At 41.1% G+C, this 21516-nt stretch overlaps 1 protein-coding gene across 1 annotated transcript in view; it reads right to left on the bottom strand.

Moving 5' to 3' along the window:
- Nucleotides 1–21516, bottom strand: part of LOC119933057 (coiled-coil domain-containing protein 144A-like) — an 82543-nt gene that overhangs the window by 20242 nt on the left and 40785 nt on the right. Inside the window, exons 24-32 of the mRNA XM_038752283.1 lie at nucleotides 21390–21423; nucleotides 20842–20983; nucleotides 18847–19060; nucleotides 17868–18051; nucleotides 16714–16857; nucleotides 14382–15329; nucleotides 5905–6057; nucleotides 3749–3819; nucleotides 3014–3107 (exon numbers count right to left, since the gene is read on the bottom strand). Of these exons, the coding sequence (XP_038608211.1) occupies nucleotides 3014–3107; nucleotides 3749–3819; nucleotides 5905–6057; nucleotides 14382–15329; nucleotides 16714–16857; nucleotides 17868–18051; nucleotides 18847–19060; nucleotides 20842–20983; nucleotides 21390–21423 (1984 nt within the window). The remainder of the gene's footprint in view (nucleotides 1–3013; nucleotides 3108–3748; nucleotides 3820–5904; nucleotides 6058–14381; nucleotides 15330–16713; nucleotides 16858–17867; nucleotides 18052–18846; nucleotides 19061–20841; nucleotides 20984–21389; nucleotides 21424–21516) is intronic.

The raw sequence follows: 21516 nt of genomic DNA, 5'->3' as shown, positions 1-21516 counted from the left end.
CACCTCACCATGCTGCTTCTTTGCATAGTACACGTTCATTCAATTGTATTTATTGAGCGCTTACTGTGTGCAGAGCACTGTACTAAGCGCTTGATATATATGCATATAAATATTTATAGATATAGATATATTTATCTATAATTTTCAATGGTATTTATCGGACAGTTACTATATGTCAGACACTATACTAAGTGGTGGATATTAGATAATCAGGTTGAACGCAGTCTCTATCCCACGTGGGGCTCATAGGATTAAGACTACAGATGACATTTTACAGATGAGGAAACTGAGACCCAGAGAAGTGAAGTGACTTGCCCAAGGTCACACAACAGATAAATGGTGGTGTCAGAACTATAACTCAGGCCCTCTGATATCCAGGCCCGGGGTCTATCCACTAGGCCACATATCTCTAGACATCTATATCTATATTCATTCATTCATTCAATTGTATTTATTGAGCGCTTACTGTGTGCAGAGCACTGTACTAGGCGCTTGGGAAGTACAAGTTGGCGACATATAGAGATGGTCCCTACCCAACAATGGGCTCACAGTCTATATCACTCCAGGTCTGACCCAGACTGAGCCCCCTCCTTCCTCTCCCACTCGTCCCCCTCTCCATCCCCCCATCTTACCTCCTTCCCTTCCCCACAGCACCTGTATATATGTATATATGTTTGTGCATATTTATTACTCTATTTATTTATTTTACTTGTACATATCTATTCTATTTATTTTATTTTGTTAATATGTTTGGTTTTGTTCTCTGTCTCCCCGTTCTAGCCTGTGAGCCCACTGTTGGGTAGGGATTGTCTCTATATGTTGCCAACTTGTACTTCCCAAGTGCTCAGTACAGTGCTCTGCACACAGTAAGCGCTCAATAAATACGATTGATTGATTGATTGATTGATTGACCCATGCCAAACACACAGGGATCGAAAGAGAACCAGCACCAAATTGAGGCAAGTCTGCACACAATCCTAGCCAGAATGGCCACTGTATTGGCAGTGACAGCAGATAGGCTAAGGTGTCATAATAATAACAATAGTATTTGTTAAGTGCTTACTTTGTGCCAGGCATTGTACTAAGCACTGGGGTTGCTACAAGCAATCGAGTTGGACACAGCCCCTGCCCCAGTATCATTCTCCATTTTCCAGATGAGGTAACTGAGGCACAGAGAAGTGAAGGTCACACAGCAGACACATGATGGAGATGGAATTAGAACCCATGACCTTCTGATTCCCAGGCCCATGCTGTGTCCACTATGCCATTCTGCTTCTCTTACTGTGTCACCCTTTCTTGCTCTTGTTGCTCTTTATCTGCTTCTTGCTGGGCTCCCAGGGGAGGGGAGAACTGGGAGCCCAACAGGAACTTCAGCAACAAGCAGCACCAACCAAGTGAAAAGGGAAACCAGACTATCCTGCTGCCACTGGATCATTAACTAGCTGCCCTCCGGACTGTAAGTTCTTTGTGGGCAGGGAACGCATCCACCAACTCTGTTGTATCGAACTCTCCCAAGTGCTTAGTAGAGTGCTTTGCACACACTGATTGACTGACTGATTTCCTGTCTCTGTAGGAAAAAAAAAATGGAGCGCTAACAGCATGGAAATGCTCAGGTGAGCTATTTGTAGCAAGGAGAACGTCAGGAAGATGAGCTGATGTGACTGTGTCCGTGTGTGTTTATGTGGTTAAATAAAAGCCTCCGTGGTCAATCCGAAGTGGCTGGTGGATAGGCCCCCTAAAAAGGGGAAAAGCAGTTTGTAATGACGAATGCAGAGTTTCTACTGCTCCAAGTTCAGGTCTCCATTACATTGGATCCTCCTTGTAGGCCAGGAACATATGCTCTGCTTCTAATGCACTTTCCCAAGGCTTTAGTAAACCAGTTAAATCAGCTTTTGATATACATCTGTCGTTAGGTTCAAAGATGGCACTATTAACAGTGAGCTTTTATACCAATATGGCTAGGTGTGCCTAAAAGGACCAACGGGTGATTTACAGTTCCTTCCCACATCATGTGCAGACAAAGTTTGCCACTTCCTGCACTGCTGCATTTTGGTAACCACAGTATCTGAAGCCACTGTCACTTATCTACCTCGGCTTCATGTTCCGCTTCAAAACAGTTATCCGATTTCTGATTGTCACACACCAGGACAAGTTGTTATTGTCCGTGGTCTTCCAACAGTCTACTATTAGGTCACCTCATTGGAGGTTTCGTTTCATTGTGCCTTCAAAGCTGTTCATCTAGGCAACAAATCTCCTCTCCATTTGTAGGTCACATCAGAAATGGGAGCTTTCCTACACTAAATGATGATAGCTTCAGTAGGGTAAATGGGGAGAGAGAGACATTTATTCATAAATTTCAGGCGCTCTTCCTGGGTCTTTCCCTTCTTTCAACTTGCCTTTTCTCAGTCTTATCCCTTGTGGTTGTCCCTAAAGGCTCTGTTCCGAGTCCCTAACTCTTCTCATTCTATTCTCAGAGAACTCCTCTGCTCCCAGGACTAATTACCACCTCTATCTAGATGTCTCCCAAATCCATTTTACTACCAAAACCTTTACCCCCAACCTGCAGTCTCACATTTCCTCTTCCAGAAGACCTCTCCGTACGATTATTCCATTGCACCTCAAGCTCAATGTCAGAAATTGGAACTGCTAACCTTCCTAAATCCTTTCTTCCTAACTTTCCCATCACAGTTATCAACATCACCATCCTGTTTCCCAAGCCCACAACCATGGCTTTAGTCTTGATTCCTCACTCTGATTTAACTCAATCTAATCTCTCACTAAGATCTGATGTTTTTTCTCCACGATGTTTTCTAGATGCACTCATTCCTCTCTATTTATATAGCCACTACATGCCCCTCCACCCCAAATCAAGGCATTACACATATCTCAGCTTGACTACTATATCAGTCCCTCACCAGTCTCCCTGATTCATATTATTTTCCCACAATATGAGGATCTTCAAGAATACCACAACAACATTAGCCCCAAAAATATCAGAATAGGGCTGTCTTACTGAAGAAGAATCCTGAGGTTCCTTCTGAAGTAGCTCAATCCTGGCAGTCTGTTGTTTGATTGTAGCTTCTAGGGTGGTATTTTCAATTTCAAGTCTAAAGGAGCAGATATTTGACGTCAATCATATTTATTGAGCACTTTACCATGTGCAAAGCACTGTACTAAGTACTTGGATTTGGAATATTAAAACATGAAGAAGATATTTGACAACATCAGAACAAACTGATTGAACAGGGTTGGCAAGACAGACTGCTGTTAGGCTGTAGAGCACTTTGAACTGTGCACTCAACAGTTGTCGAGCACACTGTTCTCTCTGGTCAACGTGCTCTATTTAAGTGCATTCAGAGACTGAAACATATTACATTTCTTGATGTACTCTAAATCTGGAAACACTCTGACCATTTCAGCTTTGGCTTATTGAAAATGTAATGGTGTTTTCCTTTCCATATAATGATTTTACAATGAATTCCTAAATTGTACTCCCCAATACATACATATCACTCTTTCATTTCTAAAGATGACATAAAGGGCAAGATCCTAGCCATACAAGAGAATGTGAAGCAAGCACTGACAAATGACCAAAAGACTCTGTGTCTATTTGCAATCAAGCACAGATTCGTGCTGTACTAATGAGAGACTGCAATAAAAAGTCTCTCACTCTACTTTTGTTTTTCTTCACATTTTTAACCAGGTATATTCAAAGCATAGTTTTAAGCCATCAGGTTTAAAATCTTACTTTTGTACATGATCTTCCAATTCGTGATTACATCTTTTATATTGCATCTGCAGTTCTTCAGATTCCTGCAACTGTAAGGAAGCAATAACAGGATATACTTTTACAATTTTGATATTCAAATCACAGTCTGATTCTTGGCTGGAAAATAAATAGAACAGCTCTAAAGTGTAAGCTTGCTGTAGACAGGGAACATGCCTGCCAACTCTATTGTACTGTACTCTTGCAAGTGCTTGGTACAACGTTTGCTCTGCACACGGAAAGCATTCAAAGCATACCACTTATTTATTGACAGACATGACTATCAGCCAACGAAATTGTTCACCAACCCTTCCACGCCTATTGTGTTCCTGTACAATAAAAGAGCTTCTAATTAAAACTGGATATTTTCAATTCAAGCTCTTCCCATTCTGCAAAAAGAACCACATAAGGCCAACATAGTTAGTACTTAATGAAATCCTGTCAAAAGGGGATCTGAAATTTGACAAGTGGCTACAAATACATGCCTTATTCAAAAGTGGTTAATGAAAAATGGTAAGGATACATACAAAGTGCCTGATGTCCAAGCAACTCAATTTTGGAATACAATACAAGGGGAAGCAGCGTGGCCTAGAGAATAAAGCATGGGCCTGGGAACCAGAGGACATGGGTCCTAATCCCTGCTCTGCCATTTGCCTGCCGTGTGACCGTGGGCATATCACTTTAACATCATTGTACCTCAGTTTCCTCACCTGCAAAATAGGGATTTAACACCTGTTTCCTCCTATGTAGACTGTAAGCCTCAGGTAGGACAGGGACTGTATTTGCCCTAACTTGTACTACCTCAGTGCTTAGAACAGTGTAGAACACATACTGAGTGCTTACCAAATACATAAAAAAATACTCATTCCAAATGGCCAGAAAAGACTCCCAACAAGATTTGTGTAGTCGTGCGCACAATAGATTGTTTCTCCACATTCACGAACACCATATTTTTAGCAACAGCAGTAATATTTTTGTACATGAAGGATAACTATGTACATGGACATAGTACATAGGACTAGTACATAGTACATAGTACATAGGACTCATGCTCAGAAAATGTGCCTCAAAATGGGTGGTTTTCTAACATAAGCAGTCTTCTTGACAAGCCCCCTGATCATTTTTCCACATAGCTAAAATTAACACGAGTGGGACAGATGGAAGGTTATTATCATTATTGTTATTATGTTTGTTAAGTGCTTACTCCATGTCATTCATTGATCTAAACACAGGGGAGATACAAATTAATCAGTTCAAACACAGTACCTCTCCCAAATGAGGTTTACAGTGTAAGTAGGAGGGGACTGAACCCCCATTTTACACATGAGGAAACTGAGGCACAGAGAAGTTAAGTGACTAGCCTAAGGTCACATAACAGGCAACTGGCAGAGCTGGGATTAGAACCCAGTTCTTCCCACTCCCAGACCTGTGTTCTTTCCACTAGATCAGGATTAGAGGAATTGATTAAATGGTCAGATTTCAGGAATACTTTTAGAAGTAACTTTTCATTATGCACTCAACCTCTCGTAGCTTATGCCCCTTTAATCATTTATGTGTTTATTCATACATAATTTATATCAGAAGATACAGGCCAAATTAAATTAAAATAGATCTGAAAAGGTACCTGTAACAGAGCAAACTAAATCAATCCCATCAGATTGATTTACCCATTCCTACCCCTTCAAATGATAATTCTCTGGATAGCATTCAGCCAACAACAGATCTCAGGAACTTTCTAACAAAAAGCCCTATAAACACAAAATTTTCACAGTGTATTCCATTCTCCTTGAAACGTGTGTTAGCCTGTCACTGTTTTTTATGTCCAAAAGCTGAATCATTTGTCCTAAAACAAAAGCATATGCACAGCAGAGTCACTGAAATTTTACACATTATTCAGGAAAAATTATGTATTTTATTCCTGAGAAAGTCAATGCCACCATCCTCATTTTATAGTCAAAATAAATAAGCTATCTGACTTGCTCAAATTCACAGTCCAAGTGAGACGTGTAGGGACAAGGGCCATGTGAAATAACAGTAAGTCACAAGGGTAAATACGCAATATTCTAAAAATACAATATATTAAAAACAATTTCCAACAGTAATTGGTGACAAATTGCTAAGTCCCTTTGCATACTTACTTTATTCCTGATCTTGTCTAATTCTTTCTGCAGCTGCTGCTTTTCTTCTTCTAAGTCACTGCGATACCGGGCTGTAACTTCTAGAGAAGCTTCTGACATGGACTGTTTTTTAAGGGAATCGGCAAGTTCTTGTTGTAGTTGTCTTATTGTAGCCTGAGAAAATAGTTCCATGTTACTGTTGATTTCATTAACCACTTACATATCAACTTGGAGAGGATTAGTAACACACATGCTCACGAACACATCGGCATAAATATTTCAATGAATACATTTAGGAGAGAACCAAGAGATTATTAACCTTCCTCCCCACTATTTTCCTAATAGATGACATTAACTCCCTGTCCTATAAAGTGAGAGCAGTTTAAAGGACTTTAACAACCTAAGAAAAGTGGCACTTCTATCGAAACGAGAAGCAGAATGGCCTAGCGGAAAGAGCACGGGCCTGAGATTCAGGGGTTCTAATCCCAGCTCCGCCACTTGTCTGCTGTGTGACCTTGGGCATGCCACTTAATTTCCCTATGCCTCAATTACCTCATCTGTAAAATGGGGATTAAGACTGTGAGCCCCACATAGGACAACCTGATTACCTTGTATCTACCCCAGCGCTTAGAACAGGGACTGGCACATAGTAAACACTTAAATACCATAATTATTATTATTCAGAGGACATAGGTTCTAGACTGTAGTCTCTACACTTTAAGCTCATAGTGGGCAGGGAGCTGGTTCATAGTGGGTATCATTTTCTTAAAGTGCAAAATTTCAGTGACTTTGCTGTGCATATTCTTTTGACAAACAATTCAGCTTTTGGAAACAAAAAAAATGACAGGCTAACACACGTTTCAAGGAGAATGGAATACACTATAAAAATTTTGTGTTTATAGGGCTTTTTGTTAGAACTTTCCTGAGATCTATTGTTGGCAGAATGCTACCCACTCTGTTCGACTGTACTCTCCCAAGAGCTTAGTACAGTGCTCCCTACACACAGTAAGCACTCAGGAAATACGAATGACTGACTGATTCTAATCCTGGCTCTGCCATTTTTCTGCCATGTAACTTTGGGCAAGTCACTTAACTGCTCTGTTCCTCAGTACCTCATCTGTAAAATGGGAATTAGGACTGTGAGTGCTTAGTACAGTGCAAGCGCTTAGTACAGTGCTCTGCACACAGTAAGTGCTCAATAAATACGACTGAATGAATGAGGAACATGGATTGTATCCAAGCTGATTATCTTGTATCTACTGCCACCCCAGCACTTGGAACAGTACAGTGCCTGGCAGATAGTAAGCACTAAAATACCATTATAAAAAAGAAAAAAAAAGGATTTGCCTTAAGAATTTAATATGAATCAAAAGGAATAACATCCTGACCACTTTCACTGAAAAGCAGTTGCCTTGATCCAACTTAAAAAGAATTGCTGAAAAGAAAACAGACTATAAAAATTACTGAGGGGAAAACAAAGCCTTCTAGCAAACCAAAGGTTGATGAAAATGAAAATGATCCACTATTGTTCTTCCAAAACAAAACTGAGAATAGCAGTTTGGACAATTAAGATGAAATGAGTATTTTGCCAAAGTTAGTTGTGACCAAAAAAATCGGGCAGAGGATTATCCGGAAACGAAGCGACATGAAATGCCAAACTACTTGGCTAAATTGCTACGTCACTGCGGATGTATGTAAAACTTCATGAAAACTGGAAAAATTCCCGAAAAAGCATATGGGTTTCTTTAAATATTTAAATGAAAGGTCATGGAATACAAAATTTGAGAACCAAGCACCTATTATTATTATTAAGGCAATGGAAAAATGTTGAGAGAAAATCGGAAAACTTCCAGAGGAAAACGGAAGTACAAATGAGAAACATGACTAAAATAAAAACCAATTATGTCATGGAAGAACAAGTGTTATAGAATTTCAAGGGAATTGCTTGGTTTTCTAATAACTGGGGGTGGGGTAGGGTCCCATTCTTGCAAAAAATGTGCTATGTAAGTCTCAGACTATAATAATATACATTATATATAATATATATATATATAATGTTTATACATAATATAAATTCAGACACGGCTCACATGCACATAAACCTCTTCTATCCACACTGGAGTGTGCTGTCTCCAATCTGGCTCACCTTGTCAGAGGAACATTCCGTAATTCCCTGAGAGTGTTCTAGCCAAAATGCAGAGTGAAAACACACTTTATGGCAAGAACTGAACATAGTGATTTTTGCTGCTTCGTGAAATATAAAAGTCACATCTTTGTGCTTGTAGAAATACTTCAAATTAGTCTGCATAAAAATGAAAATGCTCTAAAGGATTAAAAAAAATCTAAAGGTGATAAGCAAATGATAACTGTAGCATGGCACTGTACCCAGCTCGGTCTAGTTGGATGGCCAAAGAGTCAATTCTGTGCTCAAATCTGGTATTTTTTTGATTATTGAAATAATATATTTTGTAAAAACCTGGTCCAGTTGATTCTACCAATACATACGTTTGCATTATGCTTTCTGGATAGAATGTTATACTGAAAAACTGGGAAACGGTCTTAATAGCCTTGATAAAATTTTGTACATGGTACAGCATCAATCAAGTCACTGGAACTTCAGTACCAAAATTTACCAAAATGCAGAGTTCAACACGGAAACACCACCAATGTATCAGAGAACTGCAATCAGTTCTGGAGCAAAATGCAACGTAAAGGGAAACAAATGATCGGAACTCTTCCAAAGAAATGCTAATTAGTTATCTTACGCCAAGGTTGCACATGCTTTTTTTGGAGCTGGATTTTCCATTGAATAGCAGAATTTCTTCTTTTTTTATTTGATATGATATTTGTTAAGCGCTTATTATGTGCCAGGAACTATCTTAAGAGCTAGAGTAGAAACAAGTCAAACAGATTGGATATAGTCCATTTCCCACATGGGGCTCACGGTCTTAATCCTGTTTTACAGATGAGGTAACCTAAGGAACAGACAAGTGAAGTGACTTGCCCAAGGTTACAAAAGCAGACAAGTGGCAGAGCCGGGATTAGAACTCAGGTCCTTCTGATTCCCAGGCCCATGCTCTAGCAGCTAGGACATCCTGCTTCTCTATCCCTCTTGACTGTAAGCTCACTGTAGGCAAGGAACGTGTCCACAAACACTGTTATGCTGTACTCTCCCAATCGTTTAGTACAGTGGTCTGCACACAGTATGCACTCAATAAATATAACTGATTGATTCTCCAGTTCTCTCTGGGGAAAGCCTATCACTAAACCTCTATGTATTGTTAGCGGTGTTGAGCTGGGGAGGCAAAATAAACAGGAAGAGAACCAAATTTCATGAATCCTCCTTATGTATCTGTCCCAATAGCCCTCCGTTCACCATGGGATGATCTTTGGTTTTCCCAGTCCTCATCCCTCTATCCTTATCCAGCTGTAGGCCTCGACCTGGGATGGGGGGGGAGGAGGGGGCGAGGACAGGGAAAGACAGAAGGAGTGCTCTGAGCATTTCAAATAGACGCTGGTAGCAGGGGTAAAGGTGGAGTGGGAGCTGCCAATTGGTGCTGCTTTAAATTGTGCAGACTCGGGAATCAATCAATCAATCAATCAATCGTATTTACTGAGTGCTTACTGTGTGCAGAGCACTGTACTAAGCGCTTGGGAAGTACAAGTTGGCAACATATGGAGACAGTCCCTACTTAGCAGTGGGCTCACAGTCTAAAACGGGGAGACAGAGAACAAAACCAAACATACTAACAAAATAAAATAAATAGAATAGATATGTACAAGTAAAATAAACAAATAACTAGAGTAATAAATATGTACAAACATATATACATATAAACAGGTGCTGTGGGGAAGGGAAGGAGGTAAGATGGGGGGATGGAGAGGGGGCGAGGGGGAGAGGAAGGAAGGGGCTCAGTCTGGGAAGGCCTCCTGGAGGAGGTGAGCTCTCAGTAGGGCCTTGAAGGGAGGAAGAGAGCTAGCTTGGCGGATGGGCAGAGGGAGGGCATTCCAGGCCCAGGGGATGACGTGGGCCGGGGGTCGATGGCGGGACAGGCGAGAACGAGGCACGGTGAGGAGATGAGCGGAGGGTGCGGGCTGGGCTGGAGAAGGAGAGAAGGGAGGTGAGGTAGGAGGGGGCGAGGGGATGGGCAGCTTTGAAGCCCAGGGTGAGGAGTTTCTGCCTGATGCGCAGATTGATTGGTAGCCACTGGAGATTTTTGAGGAGGGGAGTAACATGCCCAGAGCGTTTCTGGACAAAGATAATCCGGGCAGCAGCATGAAGTACGGATTGAAGTGGGGAGAGACATGAGGATGGGAGATCAGAGAGAAGGCTGATGCGGTAGTCCAGACGGGATAGAATGAGAGCTTGAACAAGCAGGGTAGCGGTTTGGACGGAGAGGAAAGGGCAGATCTTGGCAATGTCGCGGAGCTGAGACCGGCAGGTTTTGGTGACGGCTTGGATGTGAGCGGTGAATGAGAGAGCGGAGTCGAGGATGACACCAAGGGAAGCAGCGTGGTCTAATGGATAGAGCATTGGCCTGCACACAGTAAGTGCTCAATAAATACGATTGAATGAATGAATGGCCTGGGAGTCAGAAGGCTCTGGGTTCTAATCCAGGCTCTGCCACTCTTTTGCTGTGTGAATTTGTTCAAGTCACTTCATTCATTCATTCAATCGTATTTACTGAGCACTTACTGTGTGCAGAGCACTGTACTAAGTGCTTGGGAAGTACAAATTGGCCTCACTTCTCTGTGCCTCAGTTACCTCATCTGTAAAGTGGGGATTAAGACGGTGAGCCCCATGTGGGACAGGGACTATAATAATAATAATGGCATTTGTTAAGTGCTTACTATGTGCAAAGCATTGTTCTAAGTGCTGGCAGGGGGATACAAGGTGATCAGGTTGTCCCACGTGGGGCTCACAGTCTTTACCCCCATTTTACAGATGAGGTAACTGAGGCTCAGAGAAGTTAAGTGTCTTGCCCATGGTCACACAGCAGACATGTGGCAGAGCCGACCTTAGAACCCATGACCTCTGACTCCCAAGCCCGTGATGATGATGATGATGATGGCATTTATTACATGCTTACTATGTGCAAAGCACTGTTCTAAGCGCTGGGGAGGTTACAAGGTGATCAGGTTGTCCCACATGGGGCTCACAGTCTTCATCCCCATTTTACAGATGAGGGAAGCGAGGCCCAGAGAAGTTAAGTGACTTGCCCAAAGTCACAGAGCTGACATTTGGCGGAGCCAGGATTTGAACCCATGACCTCTGACTCCAAAGTCTGGGCTCTTTTCCACTGAGCCACGCTGCTTCTCTTTCCACTGATTAGCTGGTATCTTCTCCAGCACTTAGAACCATGCTTGACGCACAGTAAGTACTTAACAAATACCACCATTATTATTATCAAAGAAGAAACCTATGGCAAAGCTGACTTGTGTCAGAGAACCAACCTAGTAGTCTCTAGACCCATCAATCAATTAATCAATCATATTCATTGAGCACCTACTATGTGCAGAGCCCTCTACCACACACTTGGGCAACTATAATAGTTGGAAGACATGATCCCAGCATGCAGAATTGCCTCAACACATTAGCTACCAGGTTCCCTTTTATGATACAAGACAGCTTCCAAAACACCTGGAGTGGCAATAACCGGGCAAGAGTCATCAATTGTCTCCTGAACAGGATTGCTGCAGCGTGAACTAATGGAAAGAGCACGGGCCTGGGTATCAGAGGACCTGAGTTCTAATCCCAGCTTCACCAGTTGTCTGCTGGGTGACCCCGAGTGAGTCGCTACACTTCTCTGTGCCTCAACTCCCTCACCCATAATAGGGGGATTAAGACTGTGAGCCCTATGTGGGGCACGGACTGTACCCAACCTGATTAGCTTGTTTCTTCCCCAGTGCTTAGTATAACGCCCGGCACATAGTAAGTGCTTAATAAATAGCATTAAAAAAAAATACCCTGCCAACTCTCCCCCAATTTTCTCTTACAATGTATTTCAGGCAAATTGCCAGTAGTACAACAGGGGACCTCTGGACATTGCTGCCTTCATAATCCTGTGCCATGGCATTTGAGAATTTACTCGGGAACATGCATTAGAAGTCCAAGATGCAGTGCTGTCTCAACGTTAGAGTTAGGCCCTTAGTGAGTTAAATGAGGTGAATTTTCAGTGTACTGAAGCATGTAATTAGTATTTGGTACCCCCTTCTGATCACCTAATGGAGTCTCCCTAGCCTGCTTGACACTTCCCCTTTTAGGTGGAAAATGAGGCTCCTGACATTAGTGCTTTAAAAAGCGGTGAGCTATCTTGACTTCCTAGGGAAGCTTTTCACCTTTCCCTCAGGTGGGCCTCCTACAGGCATGTCGATTCAATGGCTGGAAGCAAACTGGAGAGCAAGACCAATTAGTGAAACAGAAAAACATCCTAGTAAGGAGAAGCCGAAGGCATGTGTTAGAAAAACACACTACCGGAAAGTCACCTGATTCCGTTAGCCTGTACATTAGCTACAGACAGTATTACGGGTGAAATCGACAAAGTGGGACTGTGTTAAAATCTGGTGGTCCCAGGGTTAATGGATCTCACCAATGCCCCTCACGTTATGAGGACAGGGGACCCATCCTGGATGAATGGATTAGTGCCCAGTTAAGATCCCATCACATCCCCACGCTGAATCTCCAAGCCATTATCCCAGCCTCAAGGGTACTGCTCTCTTGTCCTCACCCTGGAACAATCGCCAGTTCCTGGGAATATTAGCATTTCAACCCCGGGGCAGATGTTGGGGCAGCGGCAGGTCAACTCCATTTTAACCAAGGGCTTTGGGGGCAAGGGAAGTGTAGGAAAGGATAAGTGAAGAGGTGATACTCCTTCGCCCAGGTCAGGGGATCGCTTCCTTTCCAGAGTTCCTTTCCCAAGGTGAGTGGAGGTCCCTCCCAAGTGCCTCTGGCACTCCCACGGCTTCAGGAAGGGGAAGGGGCTTCACCACAGAAATGGGGGACGTGGGCTTCATCAGGCCACACCTTCCTTTGGTGGGGGCTGTAGCGGCAGCACACAAAGCTGGGAATACCACAGGGAGGTGGGGAGGCCCCCACTTCCACCTTATCGAGGGGGTTGAGGGGGAAACCTTAAACTCTGGTTTAAGCCCCATTATTTCTGCCCTGCTCAAGGTCACCAGATAATTGGAAACTCTCTACGATAGTGGTAATGGGGACATCTTAGGGTATTCTGATAAAGGGATAGCGAATTACATCTCTCCAACCAGTGACCCAAATGCCCACACATATTTCAAGTCAACATACTTTAATAATAAACGCCCCCCGGATCGTCCCCCAAGTCATTCCTGGAATGTCCCCAATCCCTCTGCCCACCCGCCAAGCTAGCTCTCTTCCTCCCTTCAAGGCCCTGCTGAGAGCTCACCTCCTCCAGGAGGCCTTCCCAGACTGAGCCCCTTCCTTCCTCTCCCCCTCGTCCCCCTCTCCATCCCCCCATCTTACCTCCTTCCCTTCCCCACAGCACCTGGATATATGTATATATGCTTCTACAGATTTATTACTCTATTTATTTATTTTACTTGTACATATCTAGTCTATTTATTTACTTTGGTTAGTATTTTGTTAGTATGTTTGGTTTTGTTCTCTGTCTCCCCCTTTTAGACTGTGAGCCCACTATTGAGTAGGGGCTGTCTCTATATGTTGCCAATTTGTACTTCCCAAGCGCTTAGTACAGTGCTCTGCACAAAGTAAGCGCTCAATAAATACGATTGATGATGATGATAATAATTATGGTATTTGTTAAGCCCTACTGAGAGCTCACCTCCTCCAGGAGGCCTTCCCAGACTGAGCCCCTTCCTTCCTCTCCCCCTCATCCCCCTCTCCATCCCCCCAATCTTACCTCCTTCCCTTCCCCACAGCACCTGTATATATGTATATACGTTTGTACATATTTATTACTCTATTTATTTATTTATTTTACTTGTACATATCTATTCTATTTATTTTATTTTGTTAGTATGTTTGGTTTTGTTCTCTGTCTTCCCCTTCTAGACTGTGAGCCTACTGTTGGGTAGGGACTGTCTCTATATGTTGCCAACTTGTACTTCCCAAGTGCTTAGTACAGTGCTCTGCACACAGTAAGCGCTCAATAAATACGATTGATTGATTGATTGATTGATTAAGCACTTACTACGTGCCAAGCTGTTTTAAGCACTGGGGTACATATGTGGTAAGCGGGTTGGACTAAGTTCCTGTCCCACAGGGGGCTCACAGTCTTAATCCCCATTTTACAGATGAGGTAATTGAGGCACAGAGCAGTGAAGTGACTTACCCGAGGTCACACAGCAGACAAATGGCAGAGCCGAGAACCCACATCCTCTGACTCCCAAGCCCGTGCTCTTCCCACTAGGCCATGCTGCTTCTTAATTTAATAATTTATTAATTCAATGAGATTTACATATGCATATTTTGAATTTTGTTTACAAATGCTTTGTACACCTACCTCTTGCTGCGTTTCATTCCTATAGAGTTGTTCTCTCAAATGGCTACATTTGCTGGTTAACTCTTTATTTCTCTCTTCCACTAGAAGAATTTGTTTGTCACTCTCGGCGTGAAGTTTATCGACGATATCACGGAATAGCACCTGGACATCGCTCACGACTTTGTCTTGAATGATGCCTTTGTTTTGTGCATCATCCAGCTGCTGTCGAAGCAAAGCGTTTTCACTCTGGAGCTGCGCTAATCTTTCGGACATGGATTCTTGTTTAACAGTAAACTTGGTCATCTGAGCCTTCTCGTTTTGACAAACACGTTCAAGCTCCTTGGCCTGGCACTGGGTTTGCTGGAGGTCTCTCTGGGCACTTTCTAAACTTAAACTCTTTTCTCTGATGATGTCTCGGAGACGGTAGAGCTCATTCTCTAAACCGTTGGCTTTACTCTCCGCTTGGGAAAGGTGTTGCGACAGGACGCCATTGGTATCCCGTAGATTAGACAGATCGTGGTTGAGTTTGTCCTGCAAGCGGAGCCACTCGTCTCGCTCCCTCTGAAACTTGCGTTCAGCATTGCTTTTTGCTACCTGACTCTTTTCATGCTCCTGAATGGCCGTGCTCAAGCGAGAACGGTATGACTCCATTTCTGTTTCCAGCCGATCTTTATTTTGCTTCTCGTTCTCCATTTGGGACCGCAACATCGCATTCTCGGCCGTGAGAACGGTAAGCTGGCCATTGTACTGAAACATCCTCTTGGTTAACGCTTCCTCGTTCAGCTTTAATTCCTTCTGAAGGTCCTCATTCTTTTCTTTCAAAGCTTCATTTTCATCAACGTATCTGCTTTCTTTCTCCTGGTTCTGAACTCTTGTGGTGTCCACTTCCAGCTTCAGCATGGCAATTTCCTCTTGCAATTTCTGATTTATATGTTGTAGTTCTTTTTCTTTTTCATGCTTATCATGGATCTAAGTAAACCAAAGCAAGCCGAAGCTTAAATATTTCAATGGCTTCTCAAAATATGACTAGAAATTACATTGCTGAATTGCACTTAAAATTACAAACTATTCATACAACCAATCAGAAGCATACAGGAACTGCAAAAAGAATCAAACTACGAAAATCTGGCCGGCACACTCACCTGAATTAAAGAAGTGAAGGACTTAAAAAAGTGTCTGGAAAACCAATCAATCAATGTTATTTATTGAGTGCTTATTATATGCCAAGCACTGTATGGGAGAGTACAATACAGCAGAATTAGCAGACATGTTCCCAGCCTACAATGAGTTTACAGTCTAAACTCATTGGACTTTGGAAAATATCCTTTTACTCTACTATTTCCCACTCTACACACCTTTTACTCTATTTCCCACTCTACACACTAAGCTCATTTTGGTCAGGGAATGTGTCTGTTATATTGTTGTATTGTACAGTAAGTACTCAATAAATACAACTGACTATTTCCCCTAGCTGAAATTTACTTTAATGTATGTCTTCCCCCGTAGACTCTAAGCTCCTTGCGGAACAGCGATTGTGTTTACCAAGTCTATGAAACTGTACTTTCTCAATCACTCAGGTCAGTGAGCATTCAATAAATACCATTGTTTGCTTACAGAAGTGGGGCTGATTGTATTTGCAGCAAAATCACTGGAAGGTCATGACAGCTACTTCACTCTTCCCCCCAACTTTTTGCCACCATGAGAATCTCAATATCCCAATCCAGGTGTCAGGAAACATTTAACCGTCAACATTCTCCCACCCCAACATAAATGCTTGGCATATTAATTACATTACTTGGTTGGTTAACGAAAGCTCAGAGGCTCCAGGACCAGGCCAATAAAATGTATGGGATATTTTATTAAACTTTTATCTCTAAGCCCATAAAACTGCCTACCCCAATTCTATGGCTTTCCCTTACTAAATTCACATAATCTTAGGTGGCACTTTTGGTTGGACAGTGGAACTTTCCCTAAGCAAATACCTTCTCTGGGTGAATTGTTAATGATGTTGTTACAGTTCTGTTTGCTACACTCTTCCAAAGTACATTTAGCTCCCTTCAAATTTAGCAGCAAGACGCAATTAAGACTGGAAAAAATATACAGTAACATGGAAGATATTTTGAAACTTAAAGACATCATAATGACATTTGAAGATAATTCCTTGGTAAGCATTTTAATGGCTATTATTAGCATCAACATCTTAAAGGTGAGTGGATATTCTAAGGAGGTGCTGGAGACTGTTATAACACAGGTTCTTCCACAGGATGATCATTAGTGATCAAATATTAATATTAAGAGCTTCATTTACATTTCAGAATTTGTAATGATACTTCAACTGGAGAGCACAAAGTACCTCAGAACTGTGAATCATTGGTTTCTGGGATGCTTCAAATTCCTTCTGCCTCCAAAGATGATTATTCAAAATATCATCTTGCAAAGCTCTCGCACTTTGCTCTTGAGAGAGTTGTCTTTGTGTGTCATTTCGTTCCTCTTCAACCTGGAGTCAAGAGTTTCATTAATTACTTTTCTTTTTACAAAAAAAGGATATTTAAGTGGATGTGGAATGCAAAAACACTAAAATCCTTCATATATCATAGAAAGTGAAGCAGATTGTAATAAATAAAAAGCTGCAAGAAAAAATGGATCTTATCTTTTCCCCATGGAAACAGTGATTACTTACATAATTTTGACTGCTCAATAGCACACACTTTGCTGAGGGAGAAGATGCTTTTTATGAAGCCTGTTATGATGGCATTTATAAAGCACTTTGTGCCAAGCCCTCTTCATCATCATCAATCGTATTTATTGAGCGCTTACTATGCGCAGAGCACTGTACTAAGCGCTTGGGAAGTACAAATTGGCAACATATAGAGACAGTCCCTACCCAACAGTGGGCTCGCTCTTCAAAGTACTGCAGTAGGCATTTGATAATCAGGTTAGACACAGTCCCTGTCCCACATGGGGTTCACAGTATATGTGGAAGGGAGAACAGGTATTTAATCCCCATTTTAAAAATGAGGAAACTGAGGCACAGAGAAGCTAACTGACTTGCCCAATGATCACACAGCAGGCAATTGGCCGAGACAGGATTAGAACCCAGTTCCTCTGACTTGGCCGGGCCGTGCTCTTTCCACTAGGCTATGCTGATTCCCCTTAAGGTGAAATACATCAGTCTACAGAGTGGAAGATGGGTAGTCTGACTCTCAACCCCTTTTTTCGTTACAGTTCCCTTGAGAGACAATGTCTGTGAGCCCGTTGTTGGGTAGGAACCGTCTCTATATGTAGCCAACTTGTAATTCCCAAGCGCTTAGTACAGTGTTCTGCACACAGTAAACGCTCAATAAATACAGTTGAATGAATGAATGTACAACTAACCCAAAAGAAACAATTCTAAATTACTTGAAGCAGAACAGTATGCCCATTACTTGTTAAATGGGAGCCCATTCAAACTAAATAATTTCAAAGAAGAGCAGAAAACTGGTAATGGAAGTTCAGCTATTAACACACCTGTTTCAAATTATTTCTCACTGTTCTCAATTCCAGGTCCAGAGTCCGCAGAGTTAGTTCAAGTTGCTGTTTCATTTCCACCTCTTTACAATACTGATCTTCTTTTCTTTTCAACTGCTCTCGAGCTTTTTCGTACTTCATTTCCATATTTAATTTCTTCTCTTCTTCTTGTTTCAGTGTAAATCTTGATTTAAGCAGGCATGTTTTAAGAGCACAATTAGAAATAGGCATTGTAACATATGTAACAGCTCAGAGTGTCTACAATTAATACCATCTTGAAGAACTTTCTATTGACACACTATTAAGTGTGTCAGATTTCTAATGTTTAGGAAAAAATCACCCAGTTTGTGGACTATAAATGATCTTTGCTTCTCTTCCTTCCCCTCTTTCAGTCTGCCTTTGGCCTATTGTATTTCCTATAGGTGCCTCCAACAAAAGACAATAGAGTACAGGAGACAGTTCAAACCTCTAATAAATACTGCTACCTGTTAGTAACTTCTGGGGACAAAGGTAGCTAAAATTAAGTTAGGGCATTATCTTTGGGTTTCCCTTAGTTATTTATTTCTTCCATCAAATGGACTACAGAGGAACTAAGAAATTATTTTTTGATATGTGTAAGAATAATTTTTTTTAAGTCACTGAAAGGAAAACACCAGCAAAAGAAAATGTTGTAGCTATGCGATTTACCATAAGTACCTGCTTTAGAGGTGCTTTTCAGGTTATCTTATTTTTAAGAATGTTAATTTTTAATGTATTTCCTATGATAATTAGAAGCAAAACCAGTAAGGACCACAACTTCTTTCACAAACTACTTTTTGGCTTAATTTTACTGTACTCAATGTTAGAGAGAAAAACAAACACACCTAGAAAACAGTATATTCTAAGGCTGGATTTGAATTCTAATCTAATCACTTTTAAAAGACGGTAATTTTCTTCCACATTTCAATGAAAGCACTTATTCCAAACTAAGGTTCTATACCTAAGGCTGGAGAGCTCACTTTCCCATTCCACTCTTTCATGTTCCAATTTTGACTTTATTTCCCTAGTTTCTGATAGGTCCTCTTGAAGCTCTTTTTTCTCCTTCTTCATCAGTTCGACTTTGCTCAAGAGTAGTTGATACCGGCCTTTTTCAAACTGAACTGACCGTTCATAAGAAAGGAATGCATTTTGAAGTTGCAATAAGCCAGCAGAATCTGAGGGGGAAAAAAAACGTTTTTCCAGAAAAGCAGTAATCCTCTTCCAAAAATCTTAGATGTATATTTTTAAATTCTAATGACATTACCAAACAGGACAGCAGGATTTAAATGTTAACCACTATGAATGTTACAACTTTGTGTTTCATAAAGGGACTAAGCATTATTACAGAAAAATATACCTTTTAACATACCACGAAAGGGCATTTTATCAGCCTAGCATGGCTTGAAGGATTGGCTTGAAATTTGAGATTCATTAAACATTTTGAAAGTTTTGTATGCAAATGAAGAATGTTGATACTAGTGCTAGAGTGGTGACAGTCTTTATATTTTCAAAATGAATAAATGAATATTTGTAATGTTTTCATGTATGGCAAACTCTTAATACTATACTAAATTATTGCATAACTATGTCAGTCTCTTCTTCCTAGTAATAATACAAAATATTAGCTTAATTTTCCCCTTTTTGCTATAGAATTTTCCCCTTTTTGCTACAGAATATGTATTCTTAGGCTACAGATGGGAAAATACATTGGTCTGTCACATTACCATTCATTCATTCATTCAATCGAATTTATTGAGCGCTTAGTGTGCAGAGCACTGTACTAAGCACTTGGGAAGTACAAGTCGGCAACATATAGAGGCAGCCCCTACTCAACAACGGGCTCACAGTCTAGAAGGGGGAGGCAGACAACAAAGCAAAACATGTAGAGAGGTGTCAAAACCGTCAGAATAATTAGAATTTCAGCTATATGCACATCATTAACAAAATAGAGTAGTAAATATGTACAAGTAAAACAGTGTAATAAATCTGTACAAATATATACAAGTTCTGTGGGGAGGGGAAGGGGGTGAGGGATGGGGAGGAGGAGAGGAAAAAGGGGGCTCAGTCTGGGAAGGCCTCCTGGGGGAGGTGAGCTCTTTTACCAGACACTCTTACAAGCTCGCTCTCAAGAAAAAGAAAAATAGACTAACTTCCCCATAAAGCCATGCTCCGGGCTTCTTTGCACACATTCTGTTTGCCCAAGAATGGCCTAATAAAAGGTGCCACATAGCCAAAGAGCATATTCTTGAACACTAATAATAACACGTGTCATTTGTTACGAATTTATTATGCACCAGGAAGGGTGCAATGTGCGGGGATAGACAGATACCACAGGAAGCCAGAAAGAGCAAGCTGCCATTTGCTCTCCCACCCTCTCATCTCCGGGTTCCCCAAGATGATATGGATTTGTCTGTAGGGCATAGATCTGGGGGCAGTCTTTTCTGAACTCCCTAAATGCCTTCTGTATCTGTGAATACCAAGTAGAAGAGACTGACTGAGTTGTGATCATCCAGCCCCTCAGGGCCAAAGGGAAGGCTGGCTCACCCAACCCTTTGGCCATTAACAGAACTAACCAGGACACCCAAAAACATTCAAAAATAGAACACATGAGCAAAAATAGAAAGAAGCAACTCAACCAATCAACATGGGATTGCTGAATCATGAATCTCAACAATGTGTGTGTGTGTGTATAAAATCATTTTTCTTGTTCAACTTTCTTTCACACTCTATTAGCAAACAGTACCAGTTTTTCATACTGGGCCACTATTTGTAAATAACATCTGATTGACAATCTCCAGCACTGAACAGTAAGATCCTTGAGAGCACTACCCAAAGCTTTAATTTTATATTATTTTCTCAAATGTGCTTAATTAGCACAAGCTCTGTGGGTATATGTCATTGCTCAATAAATATGATTAATTTGCCCATCTGTTAGAAAAATAATTATTATTCTTACCATTACAGTGTACACCAAGCTGTTCTATTAATACCATCGGATTCTTAGTATTCAAGGAAGGAAAATCAAACTCCTCTGCAGCTGTGTCAGAAGACTGAGTCAAATCATCAAGATCACCGTCAATAGCTATCTGTGCGCGCTCCTAAATTAATAAATAGTATATGACAGCGTTTCATAGTGGAAAAATCATAACTTTCAATTTTACTTCAATGTATCTTTTGTAAATTCTCATCAATATTCATAACTCTGAATACTAGGAAAGTTAGAAATGTTCTGCTTTTCACATATTGGAAAATGGAGGTTGCCACAAGGATATAGAAAGCTAAAAGTGTTCTGGGAAAATGACAAGTATTTTGATACAAACCAGTATCAAAATACTCAGTATTTTATTCTGAGTAGCATTCCTATAAAATCCTCATAATTTTAAACATATTTTACCATATTTTATAATGAAAGACGAGTTTGCATTTGTTCCCGCCTCTGTAATATAACAGATTCTCTCAAATACATTAGTGTATAATATTTCTGATATACATATTTTACAGTACCTTGCTCTTTTTATGAATTCCTTTCTCTGCAGGTCTAAAACACAAATAATTATTTTCAACATGAATATTCAAATAAGAAAAAGTACATATACACAATATGGTATTCTACAGATTCCCTATTTTTCTT

The sequence above is a fragment of the Tachyglossus aculeatus genome, chromosome 10 (genome assembly GCF_015852505.1).
Source record: "Tachyglossus aculeatus isolate mTacAcu1 chromosome 10, mTacAcu1.pri, whole genome shotgun sequence".
Classification (NCBI taxonomy): domain Eukaryota; kingdom Metazoa; phylum Chordata; class Mammalia; order Monotremata; family Tachyglossidae; genus Tachyglossus; species Tachyglossus aculeatus.
The sequence above is the reverse complement of the archived record's forward strand: the minus strand, read 5'-3'. Positions and strand labels throughout refer to the sequence as shown.